The sequence below is a fragment of the Sclerotinia sclerotiorum genome, genomic scaffold (assembly GCF_000146945.2).
Source record: "Sclerotinia sclerotiorum 1980 UF-70 scaffold_2 genomic scaffold, whole genome shotgun sequence".
Lineage (NCBI taxonomy): Eukaryota > Fungi > Ascomycota > Leotiomycetes > Helotiales > Sclerotiniaceae > Sclerotinia > Sclerotinia sclerotiorum.
Window position 1 is genome coordinate 1,335,869 of NW_001820834.1, and position 20,100 is coordinate 1,355,968.

The window sequence follows — 20,100 nt, forward strand, 5'->3', positions numbered from 1 at the left end:
CAATAGATGAGATGGCATAAAATGAATTGATGACTTCCTATTCAGATGTTAATAATTTAACATTTAACATTACCTATAGGAGCCAACAAAGCAAAACTTTTCCCAAACTTCCGGCCTCTCAGGGGTCCATCACTAAAATCACAATTTCGTGTACTGTAATCATCAATCTAGAAATTCATTTGCATTTGCATTCTGCAGCTGCACGATAAGACCTCAAACCTCCCTCAGTCCTTCGCATCTTCTTTACACCGCCGAAATCCACCACATAACGGATTATTGTCAACAGAGGAAAAATGCCCTCCAGTTTGGAGCCTCCTAATGACACCACGAGGGCAGTTTTACTGGCATGGGTATGTGATTCCGTATTATCCTTTACGCGCTCTTTCTTTCAATATTAACATTTCCTTTCCATTAGATCAATACCTTTCCTGCCACGTTGAGCAAGATCAAAGCAATAGAAGACTTGACGGATGGCCTTGTCTTTTCTGATATGCTGGGTATGTTTTGGAGTCTTCATCATCCTATTTAGGCCCTCGATTTGGATGCTGATTTATATAATCTAGAGGACTTCGACCCCGCATATGCCATCAAAGATATTCCGCAAACAACGAGTTCTACGAAATGGGTTATCGCCAAACAAACCTTGGAGGCCGTCTACAAATCTCTTCTCAAATATGTTCACGAGCACTGTAACAATTGGGTGAAGGCGGCGGTTGCCGAATATCCTATCGATTTCAATGCTTTGGCTCAATACTCGGATCCCGTCGAATCGACAAAGGTAGTAGGAAAAGTCAGAACGAGACCCAACATCGCCATAACTAACAGACTATTTCAGCTTATCACCATATTCATGTTAGTCGCCCTGAAAGGTCCTAATCAGATGAGATATATCGATCGTGTCCGAACGAAGCTGGGCGTGTCTGCGCAATCAGTCATCGCGGTCCATGTTGAAACAGTAAGTCAATTTGGTTGTATAGTGTATTGGGAGAGCGCTGAACGTGGCTGTAGATAGAGAAAGATCTCGCAGTCGCCTTGCCAACCTTGGAGCTCAATCGTCTCACCAAGCCATACGACGCACTGGATCTGGAAGAGAAGTTTTCTATCGTAATTAATGACCATGCAGCTTTGAAGAAACGCAATGCTGACCTGATTACACGATTGGAAAATTTGTCGGAAAGCCGAGATCACTTACTAGATGAAAACAAAGAACAAGACATCCTTATTAAACAGCTACAGGAAATGATTAATCATGGAGGCCAGAACGAGCACATTTTGAGACTTGAAAAGAGACTCGAAGATTCGGAACAACTAATTGCCACGCAGGAGCAGCAGCTTGAAGACGCCCGGGTAAATAGAGAACTAAAGAATAAAGAGTTGGTGTCGGTTAAAAACAGTCGTGATTTGGAGATTCAGGACAGATTCAAAGAACTCGAAGTCGAGAATTCTGCTTTGCTAAAGAGAGCAAATAAGGTGGAGCATTATGAAAAGAAACTTGCCCAACAAAACGCCATTGAAAAAGAAAATGCAAGGCTGCGTGAGCAGCTAGATGTGCTACAAGAGAACCAAAAGGATTATGACAAGGTTCATATGGAAAATGAACTACTCAAAACGACCCGTGGTGAATATATGAAAGTACTCGAAACGCAGGAGCACACCATAACCGATCTTAGGAGTAAAGGTATGCGCCTAGAAGAGGAGCTTAGATTGCGGTTAGAGGAGATAGAAGTACATCTTGAAAGGCAGCGACATGATGAGAGATACATCAATGAGCTTCAAGAACGTCTAGACTCACAATCACCAGAAGAGCCATCGGGAGGATTAAGTCTGGAAGATGAATTAAATCGAAGCGACAGTCCACATGAGCCGAACCCACAGCTTGAGATATCAAGACTGAGAGCAGAGTTACAGGTTCTCAAGAGTAATGAAGGTGGCAAAGCTAATGCTGAACTTCGAAGCGAGCTGCAGAAATCAGAAATGGAAGTCCGCAGACTCCGCGAGAAAACTCAAGAGTTGAAAGAGGCTCACGCCGTAACTCAAGATCAACTTGCAACGATTATGGGCGACAGGTCCTTACTCTCAACAGACGAAGCGTTAGTTTTAGCAGTCGACAAAATGATTACTATTGGGCCTTTTCAACTGACACTCGACGATTATCACAGAGAACGAGCGAAGTCCGCCGGACAATCATTGTACAGCGACGCCACCCAAGAGATCAAGAGATTGAACCAGGCGATAAACGAACTTAACGGGAAGCTTACTAGCAGCGAGCGAGAGTTGTTAAGAGCACGCGCAGATTGTGGGTCATCAAATTCTACATGCGTGGTATATCAGCTAACCTGAAAGTAGTGAGTGCTATGGACTCCGATGAGATCACAGCATTAGAACAGCTCAAAGAAGCAAACGAATTAGTAGCATCTTCATATGAGAAGGATCTGGCACTCCTCCAGGCACAACATAATGATTTGAGAGCAGAATTCATTGACCAGCAGTCTCACCTTCTTGCAGCTCTAAAGTCCAAAGATAAGCTCTCGGAACAAATGAAGACCATCTTTCAAAAGCCATCTAGTTCTAACGAAGAGACGGGCGAGAATCCTGAGCCTGTAACAGCACTTGATGCATTGAAAGAGGTAAGTCAAGTAGACAATATTTCTACATTAAAACCATCTTCACCGACTTCACCAAAGAAACAATCCGCAATCAAGCGAATCGGAACATTGTTCGGTAGCAAAAAATCTCAGGACTTCAAAACAAATGCCGCAGGTCATGATCAACAAGGTGAAGAACTTGCCAGGGAACAGGCGGCATTCGGTGTTCTGCCAGTAGCATAACTGCCACCATCGTCTTTCCCTCAAACAAATTCACCATATTCTCCACTTTCACCAAAAAAAAAAAAAAAAAAAAGTGTCATCGACTGATATATTTTCCAGCAACTTCAAAAGAAAGAATCAACCATTCAAGAGCTTCAACAAAGACTCGTCCTGGCAGAAGATCCAGAAGCGCAGAAGGTACCGTATCGACTTTTTCTCTTACAAGCACCACTACCAATGATATCTTATCTCTATTCCAACCAATATTTGTGTCCATTCAGAATCATATTATGATGTGAAGAATGCGTGCAGACAACTGATTCAATTCTATGTGAAGGCTGCAAATGATGTTTTGGTGAAGAACCTCACTCGCGAAAATACCCTGATAGCCACGGCTTGGTACGATCTTACGAGCCGTTTACAAAGTAATCATGTGGTGCTACAGCGTAGACAGGATGCGCCAAAGAGTTGGCTTAACAAACAACGACAACTCGTGAACTCGGGTCCAAGACGCTGAATACGCTATATTCGACATGCAAGATGGTAGTGGTAGCGGTAGTGGTAGCGGTAGCGGTATGCATAGATAGGGAACATTATAGAAAGAAATTGGTTGGATGGGTAGCATAAATTTGCATTTTTGGCGGAGCATTGGGTGAGAGGAACGAATTCATGGGCTGAGTATTTCGTATGCATCAGGGGTTTAGTAGAGGGTCAAGACGCACTCTGAAAGTTTAGGACAAAGCTGGGACGTTGACGAGTTGGGCAGCATTTTATGGATATGTGGATAGAGATGTCTAAGATTGGGGCTGCAGATTGATTAAGGATGAATATTCGAGCGATTCTCTTTAGTTGGGACTTTTGCGTATACCCTCCCCCTCTTTTATCTCATACGAAGTTATGGTTTTTAACAGAAAGTTGACTAGTACCCTATATCACCAATGCATATATGTACATCGCTTAAACGGGTTCATCATACATGACCGATGTGAAAATGACACCACACAGTTGTCCATGTCCATCCACCTTTTCTTACATGATATGATACCAATCAGTGAAATTTCAATGTTGCCGATTCTTTTCCTCTGTTTCCGATAGAGATGTCCGATATTTCAATTCGCCATTCTTTTCCATGGCATCCCTAAAACGCCAAACCTAGGCATTCATTATTACAGTGACATTCTCATTTTAGCTCATGATCCCTCCCTCCGGCACAGCGCGAAGTCGGTCTCTGCAAAAAAGGAAAAAGGGAACGAAAAACGCACATGAATTTAACCCGGCACGCACAGCACAGCGTAAGACTTGATTTCCGCATCATCATCATCGCTTAAGAAGAAGAGTCCCCCCCCAAAAAAGCATCGCAAAACAAGGTCTCACGGTGCATTTGTCCGCGTCCGTCAGTGGAAAACCGCATCGACGATGGATCATAACCTCTTTTTTTTTTAAACTTTGTAAAGCTTACGGAATGAAATGAAATGAGTGTCATCGAGGAGAGAGGAGAGTCTATCCGTCGGCGAGTTGTCCGATGGTTTTTGAGATGTGCAACAAAAAAAAATTGAAATGATGAGAGGAGGTGATGGGATGGGAAGGATATTTTGTGGGATTTTGGGGGAGGGGGATTGGTTGGAGGAGACGGGGGGGTCGCGATGTATCTTTTTTTTTTTTTTTTTTTAACTATTGTATCTATTTCTTTGTCTCTGTGAAACTTAGTTGTTTATTTATGGGATGGATGGGATCATCGAAATTGTTGGGGGACCATCGGAATCTGGGGGACATTTCCATGTTTTGTTCAGGGGGGTTTTTGGATGCAAATTTATTTTTAGCGTCGGTTTTTGTGTGTAATATTTCTGGAGGTAGGTTGTGGAGATACAAGATACAAGATACAAGATACAAGATACAAGATACATTGTACATGACGATTTGGAATTGATGTTGGTGTACGAGGGCGTAAATGTCGTGTTGTACTTGAGTACAGAGATTTGAGTATGTGGTCACGTTTATTATCGAATAATACAAAGTTTTTGGAAATCACATGTTTAAAATATTTAGGTACAAAGGGATTGTATTACCTGCCTTCCCTGGGTCGCGTTTTTTTTCTAATCTGAGGGGTTTTTCTGAACCCTTTGATGGGAAGAGAAAAGACACGGAGTTTCAGTCCGACAAGTTTACGCATGCCTACGCACTAAGATGCAACAGCTTCGGTTTCGGAGGAATCTCTCACCCTCCGAATTCCATACATGTCATTCTTAACCACTTTGCGAACTACAGTCCCGAGTCCCCAACATAAAAATCGATGATGCATCATTACCTTTTCTGGTCGGCGAGAATTTTGGGCACGATCCACCAATCATGATATCCTTTGCCCGTCGTTGGGATTTCTACCTGGATCTTCACTTTACTGTCCTCACCCGCAGCTTCAATGGCCCTTTTGACTGCTGCAACCGAGATTCCCGTGAAGATGCATGCTTTCAGACAATTCTTGATATCCTTAACCCAGCTCTCATGAGATCCGCGACAATAGGCATCTTTAGGGTTGAGTTTACTGAGTATCTCGAATCCTTTCTTGGCTGCGGCAGTGGCCTCTGCAGCGATCAAAAGTAAATCGAGCGTGGATTCTTTCGGCTGCGTAACGTTGTATATGAAGGTCTCGAAAGGCATGGGTTCAGGAAGGCCAATCGTAGAGAATGGCTTCATGCGGACTTCGTAACGCATGATGTCGTCGCCGTATGGTCTTGGAGGTATGGGTATGAGGTCCAGCCGGCGAAGGGCTTCAAATAGTGAAGATAATGCATCTGCAAAACCATACGTCGAAGTGACTTCTAACATGGAGAAGTTAATGAAGGAAATTGTATTAGCAAATTCCTTTTGCTGGCTAGTGTCAAGCTGCGATGCTTTGCGACGTGCAGAGTAAGATCGCATGACTTCGCTTCGAATTCGCTCAAGATGACGACTCCTTGTTTTGCAAAGATGATTTAGATAGTAATACATGCCCGACAACTCATCTGGTTGATAAACCTGAAGCTCAAAGCCTAATTGTACTATCCACTCCATCTGGCGAAGCTTGTAATAGTACGCCCAAGATGATAGAGGGAAAGCGTAGATGGGATCATTAGATATTTTCAGATCTATAAATGGCTCTTCCTTTGTAAATTCTCTTAATTCCTGGTCGATTTCCTCACCATCAAGTTGAAGGTTATCCCAATCAACTATAGTGTGACAAAGTGTTCTACGCATGCGACATCGGTTCTGACACATTGTGCGCAGGATGTCGATGTATGTGTTGGCGGCGCGTGATCGAAATATCTCCATTCTTTGAGCCATATGAAATCTTGGGTCACGAGTGACTTCAATTTCATCGTTATTACGGTCTAGGAGCTGGTTTGCTGGTAAGGTAAGACTTGCTAGATCATCATCGAGAACTTCTCGAATAGACATTTTGCCCAGGATTATCATATCTGCAAACATATAGTATTGAAGTAAAGTCCGAATGTAGACAGTTGGTTGAGGTTTCTTTGCTTGGAATAATGAAATGAAAGTCTTGTAGATGCATCATCAGCCAACAAGTTTAGAGAACCTCCAACATCAATATTGAACTCACCATGAGACTGTGACTATCAGCATAATCAAGTATATCAACTGCGTTTTCGCCATCCTTACACATCCTCTCCAAATGTTCGTAGGCATTCTCTTGTCCCACCACAACAATTGGGCGTGGAGGTACTGTACTTGCGAGCTTCCTTTGTAACTTCACACTGAATGACTGAGGAACAGATTTTGCAAGTTTGCTGGATAATCTCAACTCTGGTATGAACGAAAGCGTCTCACGCCAGAACACTTTTGCATCTGGAGATCTTGAATCTGCTATATCGACGGCTTCCAAGAAAGCGTGTCGGAAACTAAGACGAACCTTCAGAGCTTCCTTTATATCGTCAGGTATGTTGTCTGTCCGCAAAACTAATTCCATGGTCTCTTTAAGAAAACCGAGAATTTCACTGTGCTCTATACCCTCAAGTAGATTTCTGTGGAAAGTATGGGTGGCGAAATCCTCCTCCTACACGAGTATAAGCTTTCATGCAAATGAATATATATAAAAAATGGGAATACCTCATAGAAATGTTCCGACCTGACTCGATTATTGACATACCAACAAGTTTTTATCAAACCCAGACAGTATGCTCTCAGAACTTGCAGCATGAGATGTTCGTCTTCCGAGCAGCTCTTGCTTTTATCAAAGAAGGTCTCATCAAGACTTAAAGGAGAGGGGTACAGGATTCGGTCAATGTATAAACTGGTAAAGATTGTTTGAGCAAGTGGGTGTCCCATGTGCCAGGCCATCTACACATAGTCAGACTGCGGGCATTCTGTCGTATTAAGTTCCATCATACCTCATGGCAGAGAAGCTGATCAACGATACCCAAGACTTCTTCTGGAAGTAGTGTCTGGGTAAAATCATAATCGTCTTCCATGGTCTCGCCAGGAGCGAGATAACCACTATCCATTTTAGGATCCATAATCTATACCTGAAGATCAGCCCAGCCGCTTGTAAATATGAGAGCCAAACCTCTAGTGCGGCAACAGCATCAAACAGCGTGAAAAACGGATCCTTGACGAGATCCCCTAGTTTGAGCTCTGCGAGCACGTCGTTAGCACGTGATCGATGGCAAAAGTCTTTTGGGATTGTAACTGGTAACACACGGTGGGCAGCATCTGTGAAGTTTTGAGTAATATTCGTGATCATGACACCCTGGCTGTACAACTTGGGAGCGGGTGGATGTTCCGGGTTGAGCGTTGCCATCATTGCCGCCGGGTCACTGGGACCTTCATCGATCTCAAGGTCTGAGACTTCTGCAATTTGGCTGTCAGTGATAGGTGATAGGTGATAGGTGCTATGGAGGACTGAAAATACTGACGCTGCGCGATAGCAGCTACGCCGTTATTATGCATGGCTATGCTGCAACTACTGTGATATATCGCTTAGAGCATCCGAATATATATCATGATGGATATTCGTAGCCTTTGTTTTGACGTTGTAAGGAAGATAAAGTTCTCGCTTGTAACGGAAAGTGGCATAAGTGCAATATTTCATTTTAGACAAGAATAACAAGCAGAGAATCACAGAAAAATCTTTTAATCACTAGTAGTTGGTAGACTGTTCAAATTCTATCGAGGCAATGTCTGTTTTCTATAGATCAGTCTTCTTGTCCTTATTTTCCACCATTCAATCTCGTTCTCTGTACTCCGTGATGATAAGCTTTAACATTAAAGTGGTGTGTTATATGTGCTACAACATTTATCAAGGACGGGTACATTCTAAGCCTCAAATCATACAATATTGCCATCTACTAATATCGCTGAAAGAATTTATGGGGAGGTGAACATTTCAATGTAGGAATGACGAACGAGGTTATTGTAGGCTTTCTCTGGGGCGGAATGTCAAGTCATCCAGATAGTGCCAGTCAGAATATAAGATGAAGTCCCAGAAAAGGTCGCGAGAATGATATGACTTTTCTATTGTCTTAGTCCCATAGTCTCAAATGCTACAAATGTACAAGTCCGCGCTGCCATTCATTCATCGCACAGCTCTTTCCTGTCCACATCCTTGGCCGTCAAAAGTGTCATTTTCCATTTTTAAGATGATGGTGATGAAGCAGCCTCTGCCATCGATGCCGCGTTGGCCTCCGCAACGTTCTTGACATCGCCTTGCTTGCCATTCTGTTCCAGCATTCTCGTTAGCCAAATCTGCCTCAATATGTTCCGAGAGTCTCTAGGAGTCACTCACAGTCCACTTGGCGAATCTCAATTCCATCTCCCCTCTACGCTCAGCGGCCAATCGTTTGTCATCTTTCAAACTTCTTCGAAGTGTTCGTGCAGCGACGGACAAGTATTTGTTATAGCTATAGTCAAGAAAACTAAATCAGTAAAAGTCTTCCCCGAGCACAGCGCTCAGTGCCTTCATCGCGCCGGGCAAGAGAGTTACAAGGTGATTGCAGAACCAGGATTACATACGTGAGACCTGAGGCTTTCCACGCGAACGCCATTGTGTATGATGGGGAATATGTAAATCGGGACGATGTTATTTGAAGAAAGGTTGCTGCCGTGCCTTGTTGACCTTCGGTGGAGCGCGGGAAGAACTGGAGAAAATTCCGAATCACGTGAACATAATATTCCGACTTCTTCGCTGATGATTAGGCATCTTTGGGGTAGGCTTGATCATCTTACAAGATTACATACAGCATCATATAATTACTTAATGGCGTCTTAAATCTGAACCATCCACATTCAGGGAAATCAATCATATATTCACAGCGAGCATCACATCTATAATATACTCTAAGAGCTTTTGATAATACACACCGTTATCCCATCTTGACATCTAGCTTTACACTGAAAGACCAAGCTCCTCTGCATAAGGAAGAACGTAAAGATCACCAACTGCCGAGATGGTAGCTTTGCCCTCCAAAATTGCCTTTGCAGCCTATAAGAAATATCAGTATTGTGTCATGTGAAGAATGAAGAGATACATACCGATTTCAACTTCTCAATGCTAACCGATTCTACGCTCTTGCCGACTTCATCGATTTGGAATGCCTTACCGCCATGGACCAGCCCAGAGCCAGTCGTGACAAGTCCAGCTTCAACGTTTTGACCTTCCTCCAATGCGTTGTATTTAGCATTAGCGACTGCCTTTGTGAAATCTTCTTGACTAATAGAACCTTCAGAAATTGCCTTGAGGGCTTTGACAGCCTCAATGGCAGCCGATCTGACAGCCTTCGCAGAACCATTGAATTGAAGTACCAAAAGTCCAGCATCAGAGTAAGCAAAGTTAGTGGCCGTAGCGCTGGCTCCTGGGAATGAAGATGCAGCCTTAGATAAGAGAGAGAATCCAGTGGACCACTTAATGCTAGATTTTCCACCGAGAAGAGAGGCAAGGACAGAGAATTCGGGCTTGTATGAACCTCCTGCCGTGAAAGAACTAGATCCAGGGAAAGCAAGGACGAACGAATTACCCGAGTCATGGGCAATGCGTTCTTCACCACCGTAGTACTTGGTTGCTCCAGGACCAGAGAGAGCTTGTCCAGTATGAGCGCTGGTAAAGAACTCTCCAACCCACTTCGATAACTCTGCTTGGCTTGCACCATTTGCGACAACAGCGATATTTGGCTTCGAGTATGCTTGGGTTGAAAATTCGCCGATGGAGTCCGAGTTCAGATATTTCGTAAGAGGGGTAGATGAAGATGGGAAGAGAGGCGTTCCAAGTCCTCTATGGAATGCGACGCCGTGTGCTGAGTTGATAGCAAGGTCTGATACACTTCCGAGGAGCTTCTTCTGGAGCAACTTAATCTGGTGCTCGACTTCTTCATGGTATTCGTGGGCTGTTGTGACCAGTTAGTTGGCACCCTCAATGAACCTTGCCTGCTCTGGACCTACGGGTATACTTTGTGGCTGAGATAACTTCACCAAGGAGTTCGGTAAAGTATGGTAAGTCTTCCCGAAGGAACTTGGCTTCCACGACGAGTGCTTCGCGGGTGTGGTAAGCGTTCAATTGTGCGCCCAAAAGTTCAGATTCTCTGCAGATACGAAGAGCTGATCGTTTGAAGGTGTTCTAAGCCGTAAAATATAAGTCAATGTCCAGAAATATATAAGATTACTCGAATGTGGTTTCTTGTGATGAGTTTACCTTGAATGCAAATCGCTCTAATCCTGATGTTAAACCTGGTGCAGTCTGATATCTTGTTCCGGCCTTAGCAACGACGGCAAGCTTCGTGGTAGCTCCAGCAACATCTCTGCTTGCGACCTTAACTCCAGCAACATCAGATGATTCGTATGAGAATGAGGTTGATCCGGAGGAAACAGCAGCAAGGCCACGACGATTAGCTGGCTGGGCACAGCATTGCCTGCGGACAGCAAGCTGTGCGTGTCGTCCAATCGCCGACCGTGAGATCATTGTTTGGATATATTCGTTGAGGAGGTGAGACTCGATATTCTTAAAATGTCAAGACGTTCAATACCAATATCCTACAGTTCTTTTCGCTGGAAGATCTCGGAACAATAACGCTAGTCTTTATAAGGTTTAGTCATTTGTGTAATTCGATCCTCTCACATTCTGATTTGCCCATGAGCCTATTGGTCCCCCACCTCAAAATTTCTAAGTGATATCTGAGTATTTGATAATCTAGAATTTCTACCTAGATAATAATTCCACCCAATATCTTCTCTTTTGTCAATGAAACAACGGTAGTAGTTGTGGAAGCTCTAGGGATATTGGAATAATCCTCTAGTAGCAACACAAAAATCATGTCTAGAGTATGTTCAACTATTTCCAAGTTAGAATCGTTACTGTCATCTTCTTTCTCATGAAGTTACTGCGATACTGCGAAGCCTCTGCAACCAGCTGACTCAATGAATAGTCAAAACATGCAGTTGAGCTCTGCTCTCTGCTCGTCGATGATATTTACGGCGAACTGTCCTCTGTAAGTCCATCCTCCTCTCCATCATATCTGGAAAATATTTCGAACTAAGCCTTGCATGTATGAAAATGACAAGGCTGAAGAAAACCATCTCTGCTGTGTCAATTCTAACATCATGTAGCGCATTTTCACTATTTTACTTCGCAGGGGGAGATTATCTATGATTGCGCTCAAACGACACACCCAACTCACAACGCGACAATTGAAGCTCGGATTAACGGTCCTCGTTCGACAAAATCTGGTTTACCATAACTCAGACGAAGGGGCTGACACCAATTACGAAGCAAACATCGATGCCGCGTATGCTCTAGTTAGGTCTGGCAAAATCTTGGAAATTGCAGAAGAACGCTTTGGATCTGTTGCGGCCGAGATCATGGGACAGTTGGTGCTTTTGGGTCATGCCAAGGTATCCGACATAATTGCGGAATTGAATAAGAGCCACGATACACGCGCCAATGGCAACGGAATCAATGGCGCCACAAATGGCAATGGCGTTCATTCGTATCACTCGGGTCAATTGAACTATATTTTGATTCAGTTGCTAGAACAAGGATTTATTCAACCTGTCGGCCGGAATATGTTTCGAAGCCCGACGGATAGCTACAATGCGGTTGAGAAGGCCCTTCTTCATGAGGATTATGGAGGAGCCACGAGAGGAACGAAGCAAAAGGAAGAGTTAAGATCCAGAATTCGGCAACGATTACAAGACTTGAGAGCTGAGGTTCCAAATTGGAAGCCAGTTGGTTACAACAGGCCTTCTGCCAATGGCCACCTGAACGGCACTGCTTCAAAACGAAGAAGGCTCTCCCACAATGGCACTGCTTCTAACGGATATGATTTTGGCGATGACGAAACTAACAGGCTTGATGTAGGTTTCCTGCATTCATTATAGCTAACCCTGATCGCATGCTAACCTATTACAAGGGAAATTTAGTTTTGCGCATCAACCATGAAAAATGCACTGTCTTCTTGAGAAATCGACGACTTGTTGAGCTTGCAAACAACCGGATCGGCGTAACTACATCGTATATTTATGCGGAACTCCTTCGACTCATGGCAGAACAAATTCCTAGATGTCGACGCGATCCGAAGATTGATGATGCTGTGGATGACCCTGATGGACCTTCAATTATAATAACAACGCAGGAATTAACCGATGCTTTAAGTAAAACAATCAACGTATCTACAGGGATTGGCAAAGCTACCAGCGAAAATACTGATACTTCCAAGCTTGACAAGCTTCAGAATGGCCGAAAGAGAAAAGCCCGAGAGGTAGAAGATGATGCGAGTTCAGATGAGGAGTCAGAGGATGACCATAAGTCTTTCGTTAATGGAAACGGACATGCGATGGACATTGACGATGACCCTTTTGCAGATCAACCCAGGGTCAACACAAACAAACGAGCCGTCACTTTCCAAGACCAAGAGAGGGCCCCTCCACCAACGGAGAGCCGGCAAGCCCGAATGATGCATGTGATGAGTCATCTTCAGTTATTAGCTGCCGATGATTGCCATCTATTGCGAAAGTGCGGCAGCCGGCAAATGGGCGAGTGGACAGTCGATTTTGAGCGTGTGGTTGAGCGGCTTCGAGAATTAGAAATAGACTCGATTATATATGAGAATTTTGGCCAGATTGGTCATCGGCTTATACGAGTTATGAGGAAGATGGGAAAGCTTGAAGAAAAGCATATTGCCAAGGTAGCATTGGTTAAACAGCAGGACTCCCGGACCAAACTTGTGGAAATGCAAATGCATGGCATGGTTGATGTTCAGGAAGTTCCCAGGGATGCCGGCCGCATGATTGTGCGTACTATATTTTTGTGGTTCTGCGATCAAGATCGGGTTTCCTCCCTCTTACTGGATCGAACATACAAGGCCATGTCAAGATGTCTTCAACGACTTGACGTGGAGAAGCGGCGCAAAGCAGATATTATTGCATTGTCAGAGCGTACAGATGTTCAAGGTCAAGAGGAGGCTATACTTCGACCAGAACAGATGAATCAGTTGCGTGAGATTCGAAGGAAGGAAGAGGATCTTTTAGGACAGATCGGTAGACTCGATGATTTGGTAGGCGTTTTTCAGGATTATTAACCATGATAGCGGGTTTGGTTTGGTACTTGAGCGTTCTTAATCTCTTTTCCATATTGGGGCGGCGCCATCTACTGCATAAGAAAGGCGTTCTAGTATAGTCGAACAGCACTGGATATTTCCAGTTGACTTATGACTTTCAGATACCATAAGATCACTTCACAGGCTAGATTAGTTGCCTAGGTAAATACTCAAAATTTGCAAAATGTACAGTATGCTGCATGCACGGAGTAATGGCATTTGTTTCACTTCATCCCCCTGTCTAATTGGAACCAATGAAGGCCAATACATGAATAAATGTTTGGTCTCATTATTCAATTCATACAAGATTTGAAGATACTAACACTAATAAGCAAATGGTTGAAACTCAGGTATCTGTCGAGGTAGCAATCAATAGTTTTAGAATTAGATAGTATTATTTATAATGCAATTTTCCGCCCGTTATCAGTGTTGTGATACCCCACATCGAACTGCTTCATGCTACTGTACCTTGTAGCGCACGGACAACATACAAGGCTTTCTAAAGATCGAAAGAAAAAAAAAGTTTGGGAATCAATCACACCAGACGAAATATTATTTCTCTATTTTCCACAATCCTTCTTTACAGAATAAGGCAATTTGCGGCGTCGTGGCAGTTTTAGATACTCCATTCATTTAGTTTGTTTTGAACCTTTTTCTGTTTGTGATTTACTTTGTTCGCCATAAGAATGTCTCCAATTGCAGCCGCGCCGTCATCGGCGTCCAAAAAATACAAGTCAGAATCTACATTGGCAAGATTGTTGGGCTCGGGTTAGATTCCTCAACCTAGTTTGTTCTGAGATATCATACTTAAACTCTGTAGGATCTGCTGGTATTGCTGAGCTTGCCGTCTTTCACCCTGTATGGGATCACTAAAACTTCCACTGAGAATGAATATACTGACCTATGGAAGGTCGACACAATTGCAAAGAGATTGATGAGCAATCATGGATCGGTATAAACCCCAGTATTGAACTTTCCCTTTCTACCATGCAATGCTAATTACTCCTTTTGCAGACCAAGGGCAAACTAGCAGAGGTTATCTTCAAGGATAAGGCAACAGCTCCAATCGGCACCAAGTTCTTTTCCCTCTTCCCAGGTCTAGGATATGCTGCAGGATACAAAGTCCTTCAAAGAGTCTACAAGTATGGCGGACAGCCATTTGTTCGTGATTACCTTGCCAAGAACCACGGTAGCACATTCGATAACACATTTGGCGCAAAGACTGGAAAGGCGATGATGAGTTCAGTAGCAGGAAGTCTTGTTGGAATTGGAGAGATTGTACTTCTTCCCCTTGACGTTCTCAAGATCAAGCGACAGACAAACCCTGAGGCTTTCAGAGGACGAGGAGTTGTCAGAATCGTTAGAGATGAGGGTTTTGGATTGTATAGAGGTTGGCAATGGACTGCTGCAAGAAATGCACCCGGATCATTTGCTGTGAGTTCCATTATCATTTTAACCTGAATGGCTACTAACATTTTCAAAGCTCTTCGGAGGATCTGCCTTTGCCAAAGGATATATTTTCAATTTGAACGATTACAACAAAGCCACCTGGTTCGAGAACTTTGTAGCTTCTATCGCCGGTGCCTCTGCGTCCCTTGTCGTCTCTGCACCCCTCGACGTTATCAAGACCCGTATCCAAAACCGTAACTTTGAGAACCCAGAAAGTGGCTTCAGGATCGTGTCAAGCATGATGAAGAACGAGGGCATGACAAGTTTCTTCAAGGGTTTAACACCAAAGGTATGATGTTTCTCGGAGCACCGAAAAAAAAACATAGCACTAACATCTAATAGCTCTTGATGACCGGACCAAAATTAGTGTTTTCTTTCTGGCTTGCACAAACTTTAATTCCTGCTTTTGATATCGCTCTTTCCAAATAGGATACTGGTACGCGATTGAACATCATGATGTAATAATACTGAAAATGGATGGTAAGGAAAACTGGAGTTTAATGATATAAAACGATGAATCGTACCCTCCTTGTAAATAGCGAGGAGTCGATACAGAAGGGAGGGCAAAGCACTCGACTCAAATGACAATCACAATGATAAATAGCATAGATACCTAAATAGTTATGATGTATATGCAGCTGTGAATCAGTATGTGTAAGATTATGTGACTTGGTAATGGTAATTAGTCGATGGCTCGCATGTAAGATTAAAATGATGTATGCCAGAGGAGAGGAGATTCAATTACCCCTCCATGGAGCTATGGCATCTCGGCAAAATCCGGGAATTTTCGTATCCACAATTTTCAACTTGTCACTCGAGTATTTGAGCATCAATTTTCCAAAGCTTGAGTCTTTTCACCAAAACACTGATAATAGTTCGAACGTGAAATCATCATCATCATGCCTTCTTCAGTCTATCTAATATCCAGGGTTGGCGATCCTCTCTTTGCTCTGTTCATTGGGGTAGGGGCGACAGTGACCCGCGTCAACAGAGAGGAAAAGGAACAAGGACGTACCACGCAGCAAACAATTGATGCTGCATTCAGGTATGGATTTTGAAAGTACATCTTACCTGGCTCCTTATTGACTTACATCATGTAGAAGAATTGGCTTTCCTCGCTCGAATGATCCTTTGGCGAAGAAGAATTAAAAGTTGTGGAAGGAGCGTGGCCAGCATAGACGGATTGCTTCAAGGAAGGTGCATGCCATGCTCTTCTATATCCTTGCTGTTTGGGAGAAATTTCGACTGTGCAATAACAAGTATTTCACAAATTTGCATTCTTGTCAAAGCAGCAGTGTACTCTCACAACTTTAATCTCATTCCATCTCCTATCTTTCACGCAGTCTTTTGAATTGGATAGTGAAGGACTCTTACAATATCAATACGATCCTGATCTTCGCACGCTACAATGGCAGAAGGCAGCGAAGATTCGTACCTTTATATGAAAAGCCATTCGAAGGCTCTCTATGAGTGTACCAATTCAGAAACTTTTCCTGGCAAAATGTCGTCTAGCTGCGTCTCAAAGAAGGCCAGCACCAATACCCAAAGCTTGCCTACGTCAAACATTCGTCCTCAGAGTCATACAGCAGCAGTTGGACACAGCGACTACTCTACAGTTCCTGCTACGCCATCTAATCATGATGATTGCATGGCCTTCGACCTTTACGAGCAAGACCCCGACACGGATTTCCAATGCGAGGATTACAACCTTCGTAGACAGTCGTCGGACTTTCAATTCAATTCTGAGGATATGATTGTGTTGCCAATAAGACTCAAGAAACCATTCACTTCTGCCACGTTTGACACACCTCCTTCCACTGAAGTCGACGAGTTCGACTACGCTGACCAGCACGTATATTACAGCCAGCTTATCACCACTGTTAACTCAAACTCTGCGGTACATGAATACAGTACACGCAAAGGACCGCTGTGGGACTGTGCGTGGGAAATTCTCGTGCCCAAAGGTCTTCATCCGTCATATCTTACAGAGAGTGAGTTTGTGAAATTGGTGTTGAGCCAAGGCAATGAAACGACCAGGTGGATGGATATCCACATTCCAATTCTGCACAGGAGAGCGCTCCAAAAGGCAGCCGCCGCCCGACAAAAACTCACCAATGCCGGTATATCTCCTTTCGAACTAACCCAAGAATATCTGGAGGCTTTTGAATGGATGGACAAGATTGAGCAAGATAATTTTGTTAAGACTATGCAGAAGTTGCAATTACAAGTTGTCTTTCAAAAACAAGGTCTTTCGATGAGAATCGAAGATGTTGACGATATCGCTCCCAAGGATGAGGAGAAGCTTATTGGAAAGTCACATACGAAGCTGGTCGATGGTTCTTGCATTCCAAGAGACTATTCCTCTGACTCTGACTCTGACTCTGACGATTCCTTCATGGCGGAAGAAATTACCCTCGAAGAATTTGAGAACCAGTTCTGGAACAATGATTTCAAGAAGGCTCCTGCTTCATTCGGCAGTATGCCCATCCAAGAAACAGATCAGTCTCCTACAGAGGACGATGAAGCGTTTATCGCGAAATGCCTTGGAGCACTCATGGGTGCCTCTTCCACTGATACCGATCCATCCAAGCAACTTTTCGAGCACAGCAAAAATAGTCAAGTCCTTGAAGACTACATCGGTGCCCATCAGGACACCCAGAGCACCCAGATCCCCGAAAAAGTCCGCTCGAGACTGGATCAATTCCCACCACATGAGGCTTCCAGCCCCTCTACTCATACCTCATCTTATGATCTACCTAAGGATCCAAGTACTCATGTCGTCTTCTCCCTCCAAGATCCTCTTCCAATATCTCCTACTCGATCCGCTCACCCTGCGTCATCCGGTCATCCTTCCGATAGTTCGTCCTCTCATAGTTCCAGTTCTGACGGTAGCGGCGGCAGTGGTACCCCCATGACAAAGAGCGGAAGTAATGGCGGCCAAAGCCAAAAATCTAGCAAGACGGAAGGAAGCAGCATCAGTGGAATGAGCGGAACAGGGGCCAAGCTTGGTAGCATCAGCAAGAAATTGGGCGAATCACCAAAGTCGTTGAAAAAGAAGCTGAGTTCGGTGTTTGGAACTATTGGAAGATCGGGAAAACGTAATGCTTGATTGTGTCTTGATGCTTTTGCTGCGTGCTTCCCTTCAGAGTTATTCTCTAGTATCGTCTATTCCTCGTGGCGTTGGTTCGTTTTTTGAATGGATTATATGATGTGTTTGTATGAGGATGGTGGTGGTTTTGAAATGTGCTTGTCTGGGGGAGCATTCACGCACGATTCGGAAATACATGATTATGGATCGAGATATCAAGGGCGGAGGGATTGTTATCAATATTTTTAAGTGTTCAAGTATCCAGCTATTACATCAAATAGCTTGAAGTCATTAGAAAGCTCTCTGGTTTTTGGAGGGATAATTGCACATTCGTTTAAATTAGAGTAGTATAGGAGAAATCATCAGAATCACAACAGATCACGAATCAAAATAACTTCACTTATAGCTGTCATACGGCGATATCATGCATGTGTGGCAAAAAGCATCGTATCATATTGCACCTATTCCCAAGAAACCCCACCCCCCAATAGTACGAAACAAGGAAAAGAAACAACCCCTATGAATAATTCACAACGTCGAATCCCCAAGTTCCCACTCACAAAGAGACACAGATAACGGCCCCATGTACAGAATGATCATTCTTCCTTGCTTTCTTGCTAATCCCCTTCGCTGCGTACCGTAAGGAGATGTCGCTTAGGATAATTGAAGGCAGATGAGAGAGGGTTGGTTGATACACTGTAAAGATTTCGGAAAGGGGAAACATGGAAGAAGTCGATGGTGAGGAAAGAAAAACTGCCTTAGGTTGTAATGTAGAGTCACACTGCCCTGCCTATCCATCATCCGCCTCGCCCTATAAACGCCTGAATGATGTTGTGTTGTACTGAAGTGGTTCATGCGGAAGAGGGGAATTAGTTGGCTTCTTCTAAGGCTTCACCGAAGGTGTTTTCGCCCGAGTAGGAGATGTATAGGAAGCTATTTGATGGTTATGTTAGCATTTAGATCATGGTTTCTTTTGGGTTTTCTTCGTTTCTGTTCGTGGATAGATGGCGTTGCGTTGGAAATTGATCCGATCGCGATAACCACGATAACGGTGATGATAGGGCGGTATGACGTTATGAAAAGCAGATAGTGGAAAACATACCCATCCTCATCTTTGTGTTCCTCGTAGATGGAGCTCATCAAAGCGGCAGTAGGCGGTAAGACCTCATCGACGAAGATGAAGATTGCCTTTTCGGGGGAAAGCTTGATACGTTTGCGGATGACATAGACGAATTGACCGACGGTGAGATCGCTGGGAACGAGGTACTTCTTCTTGTCGATAGTGGCAATATCCGATTTCTCGACCTTCTCGCAGATTACGGGGATACGGTCGGAGTATTTTTGGCGCTGAAGATATAAGTTAGTTGGTTGAAATGAGGGAGTAGGTTCGTAATGACGGTTTGGGAGATGCGATCGAGATGGTAGGGAAGACGAGGTGCATGTTAAGGGATTGGCATGCGACTTACGATGCGTTCTGCTTCAGCCTTGCGCTTCTCGAAGGGATGCTCGTCCTTAAACTTGGATCGCATTGTGAAATGAGGTATTAGATGTATTGTTGGTAGAAGGCGGAAGGTTGTTGTTGATGTGTTGACAGTCTGTAAGAAGAGATTGTCTTGATGTTGTGGTGGAGGATGGATGGATAGAGGGGAAAGGGTATGGGAGTTGGTTGTACAGAGTAGGTTAATGGAGAGACTAAGTATTAAGACTGCCTAAGTGGCTAAGTAGCTTAGTAGCGTAAGCGGTGAAAGGTTGATTGTGAATCACAAATCACACTTCTGCTGAGTGCTGAGTGATGAGATGAGCGCCTAGTGATAAGCAAATGGTACGGGTATGAAAGTAGTAGATACCGTTGTGTGGGAATAGCAGCTGATGAGGAATGGGTGAAATGACAATGACTGTTTCGGATTCACTCTTAAATATCTAATAATCCCAGAGGCACATGACTGTAAACATCACATCACATTCATTCATTCACGCCTTCACGCATTCATATTCATAATACACATTTCAGACAATAGTCCATTTGCTAATAATTCCTGTTTCTTTGTCATTTTGTTTTTAACTTTCCTTTTCTCTTTGACCGTCGTTCTCATCCAACACACTCCTAGGAACTAAACCACAGGCAGCAACCCCACTCGAGATTAGAAGCAAAAGAGGCTGGAGAACTGGTTCGATTGGGGTA

General features: G+C 43.8%; 9 protein-coding genes across 9 annotated transcripts; 5 read left to right on the top strand and 4 right to left on the bottom strand.

The window, feature by feature from the left end:
- Positions 1–293: 293 nt before the first annotated feature.
- SS1G_01594 (hypothetical protein) lies at positions 294–2,828 on the top strand (the record flags this gene model as incomplete). Its single annotated transcript, XM_001597350.1, has 7 exons — positions 294–350; positions 416–497; positions 564–790; positions 836–955; positions 1,009–2,090; positions 2,160–2,296; positions 2,347–2,828. The coding sequence occupies 7 exons, from the start codon at positions 294–296 to the stop codon at positions 2,826–2,828; spliced, it is 2,187 nt and encodes a 728-aa protein (XP_001597400.1).
- A 2,280-nt stretch (positions 2,829–5,108) lies between these two features.
- On the bottom strand, positions 5,109–7,748 carry SS1G_01595 (hypothetical protein; the record flags this gene model as incomplete). The annotated part of the gene is made up of 6 exons (XM_001597351.1): positions 5,109–6,341; positions 6,403–6,855; positions 7,190–7,318; positions 7,366–7,421; positions 7,500–7,649; positions 7,715–7,748. 6 exons carry the CDS (start codon positions 7,746–7,748, stop codon positions 5,109–5,111), a joined length of 2,055 nt encoding a protein of 684 aa, XP_001597401.1.
- A 684-nt stretch (positions 7,749–8,432) lies between these two features.
- On the bottom strand, positions 8,433–8,842 carry SS1G_01596 (predicted protein; the record flags this gene model as incomplete). The annotated part of the gene is made up of 3 exons (XM_001597352.1): positions 8,433–8,516; positions 8,584–8,698; positions 8,811–8,842. The coding sequence occupies 3 exons, from the start codon at positions 8,840–8,842 to the stop codon at positions 8,433–8,435; spliced, it is 231 nt and encodes a 76-aa protein (XP_001597402.1).
- Positions 8,843–9,183: 341 nt separating this feature from the next.
- Positions 9,184–10,749, bottom strand: SS1G_01597 (hypothetical protein; the record flags this gene model as incomplete). The annotated part of the gene is made up of 4 exons (XM_001597353.1): positions 9,184–9,279; positions 9,330–10,177; positions 10,233–10,407; positions 10,483–10,749. The coding sequence occupies 4 exons, from the start codon at positions 10,747–10,749 to the stop codon at positions 9,184–9,186; spliced, it is 1,386 nt and encodes a 461-aa protein (XP_001597403.1).
- Positions 10,750–11,099: 350 nt separating this feature from the next.
- On the top strand, positions 11,100–13,403 carry SS1G_01598 (hypothetical protein; the record flags this gene model as incomplete). The annotated part of the gene is made up of 5 exons (XM_001597354.1): positions 11,100–11,108; positions 11,213–11,275; positions 11,394–12,140; positions 12,197–13,075; positions 13,344–13,403. 5 exons carry the CDS (start codon positions 11,100–11,102, stop codon positions 13,401–13,403), a joined length of 1,758 nt encoding a protein of 585 aa, XP_001597404.1.
- Positions 13,404–14,067: 664 nt separating this feature from the next.
- On the top strand, positions 14,068–15,259 carry SS1G_01599 (hypothetical protein; the record flags this gene model as incomplete). The annotated part of the gene is made up of 6 exons (XM_001597355.1): positions 14,068–14,149; positions 14,202–14,239; positions 14,292–14,333; positions 14,396–14,815; positions 14,865–15,119; positions 15,173–15,259. 6 exons carry the CDS (start codon positions 14,068–14,070, stop codon positions 15,257–15,259), a joined length of 924 nt encoding a protein of 307 aa, XP_001597405.1.
- A 470-nt stretch (positions 15,260–15,729) lies between these two features.
- On the top strand, positions 15,730–15,979 carry SS1G_01600 (predicted protein; the record flags this gene model as incomplete). The annotated part of the gene is made up of 2 exons (XM_001597356.1): positions 15,730–15,875; positions 15,931–15,979. The coding sequence occupies 2 exons, from the start codon at positions 15,730–15,732 to the stop codon at positions 15,977–15,979; spliced, it is 195 nt and encodes a 64-aa protein (XP_001597406.1).
- Positions 15,980–16,238: 259 nt separating this feature from the next.
- On the top strand, positions 16,239–17,939 carry SS1G_01601 (predicted protein; the record flags this gene model as incomplete). Its single annotated transcript, XM_001597357.1, has 1 exon — positions 16,239–17,939. One exon carries the CDS (start codon positions 16,239–16,241, stop codon positions 17,937–17,939), a length of 1,701 nt encoding a protein of 566 aa, XP_001597407.1.
- An 848-nt stretch (positions 17,940–18,787) lies between these two features.
- On the bottom strand, positions 18,788–19,447 carry SS1G_01602 (hypothetical protein; the record flags this gene model as incomplete). Its single annotated transcript, XM_001597358.1, has 3 exons — positions 18,788–18,851; positions 19,021–19,265; positions 19,385–19,447. The coding sequence occupies 3 exons, from the start codon at positions 19,445–19,447 to the stop codon at positions 18,788–18,790; spliced, it is 372 nt and encodes a 123-aa protein (XP_001597408.1).
- Positions 19,448–20,100: the final 653 nt, after the last annotated feature.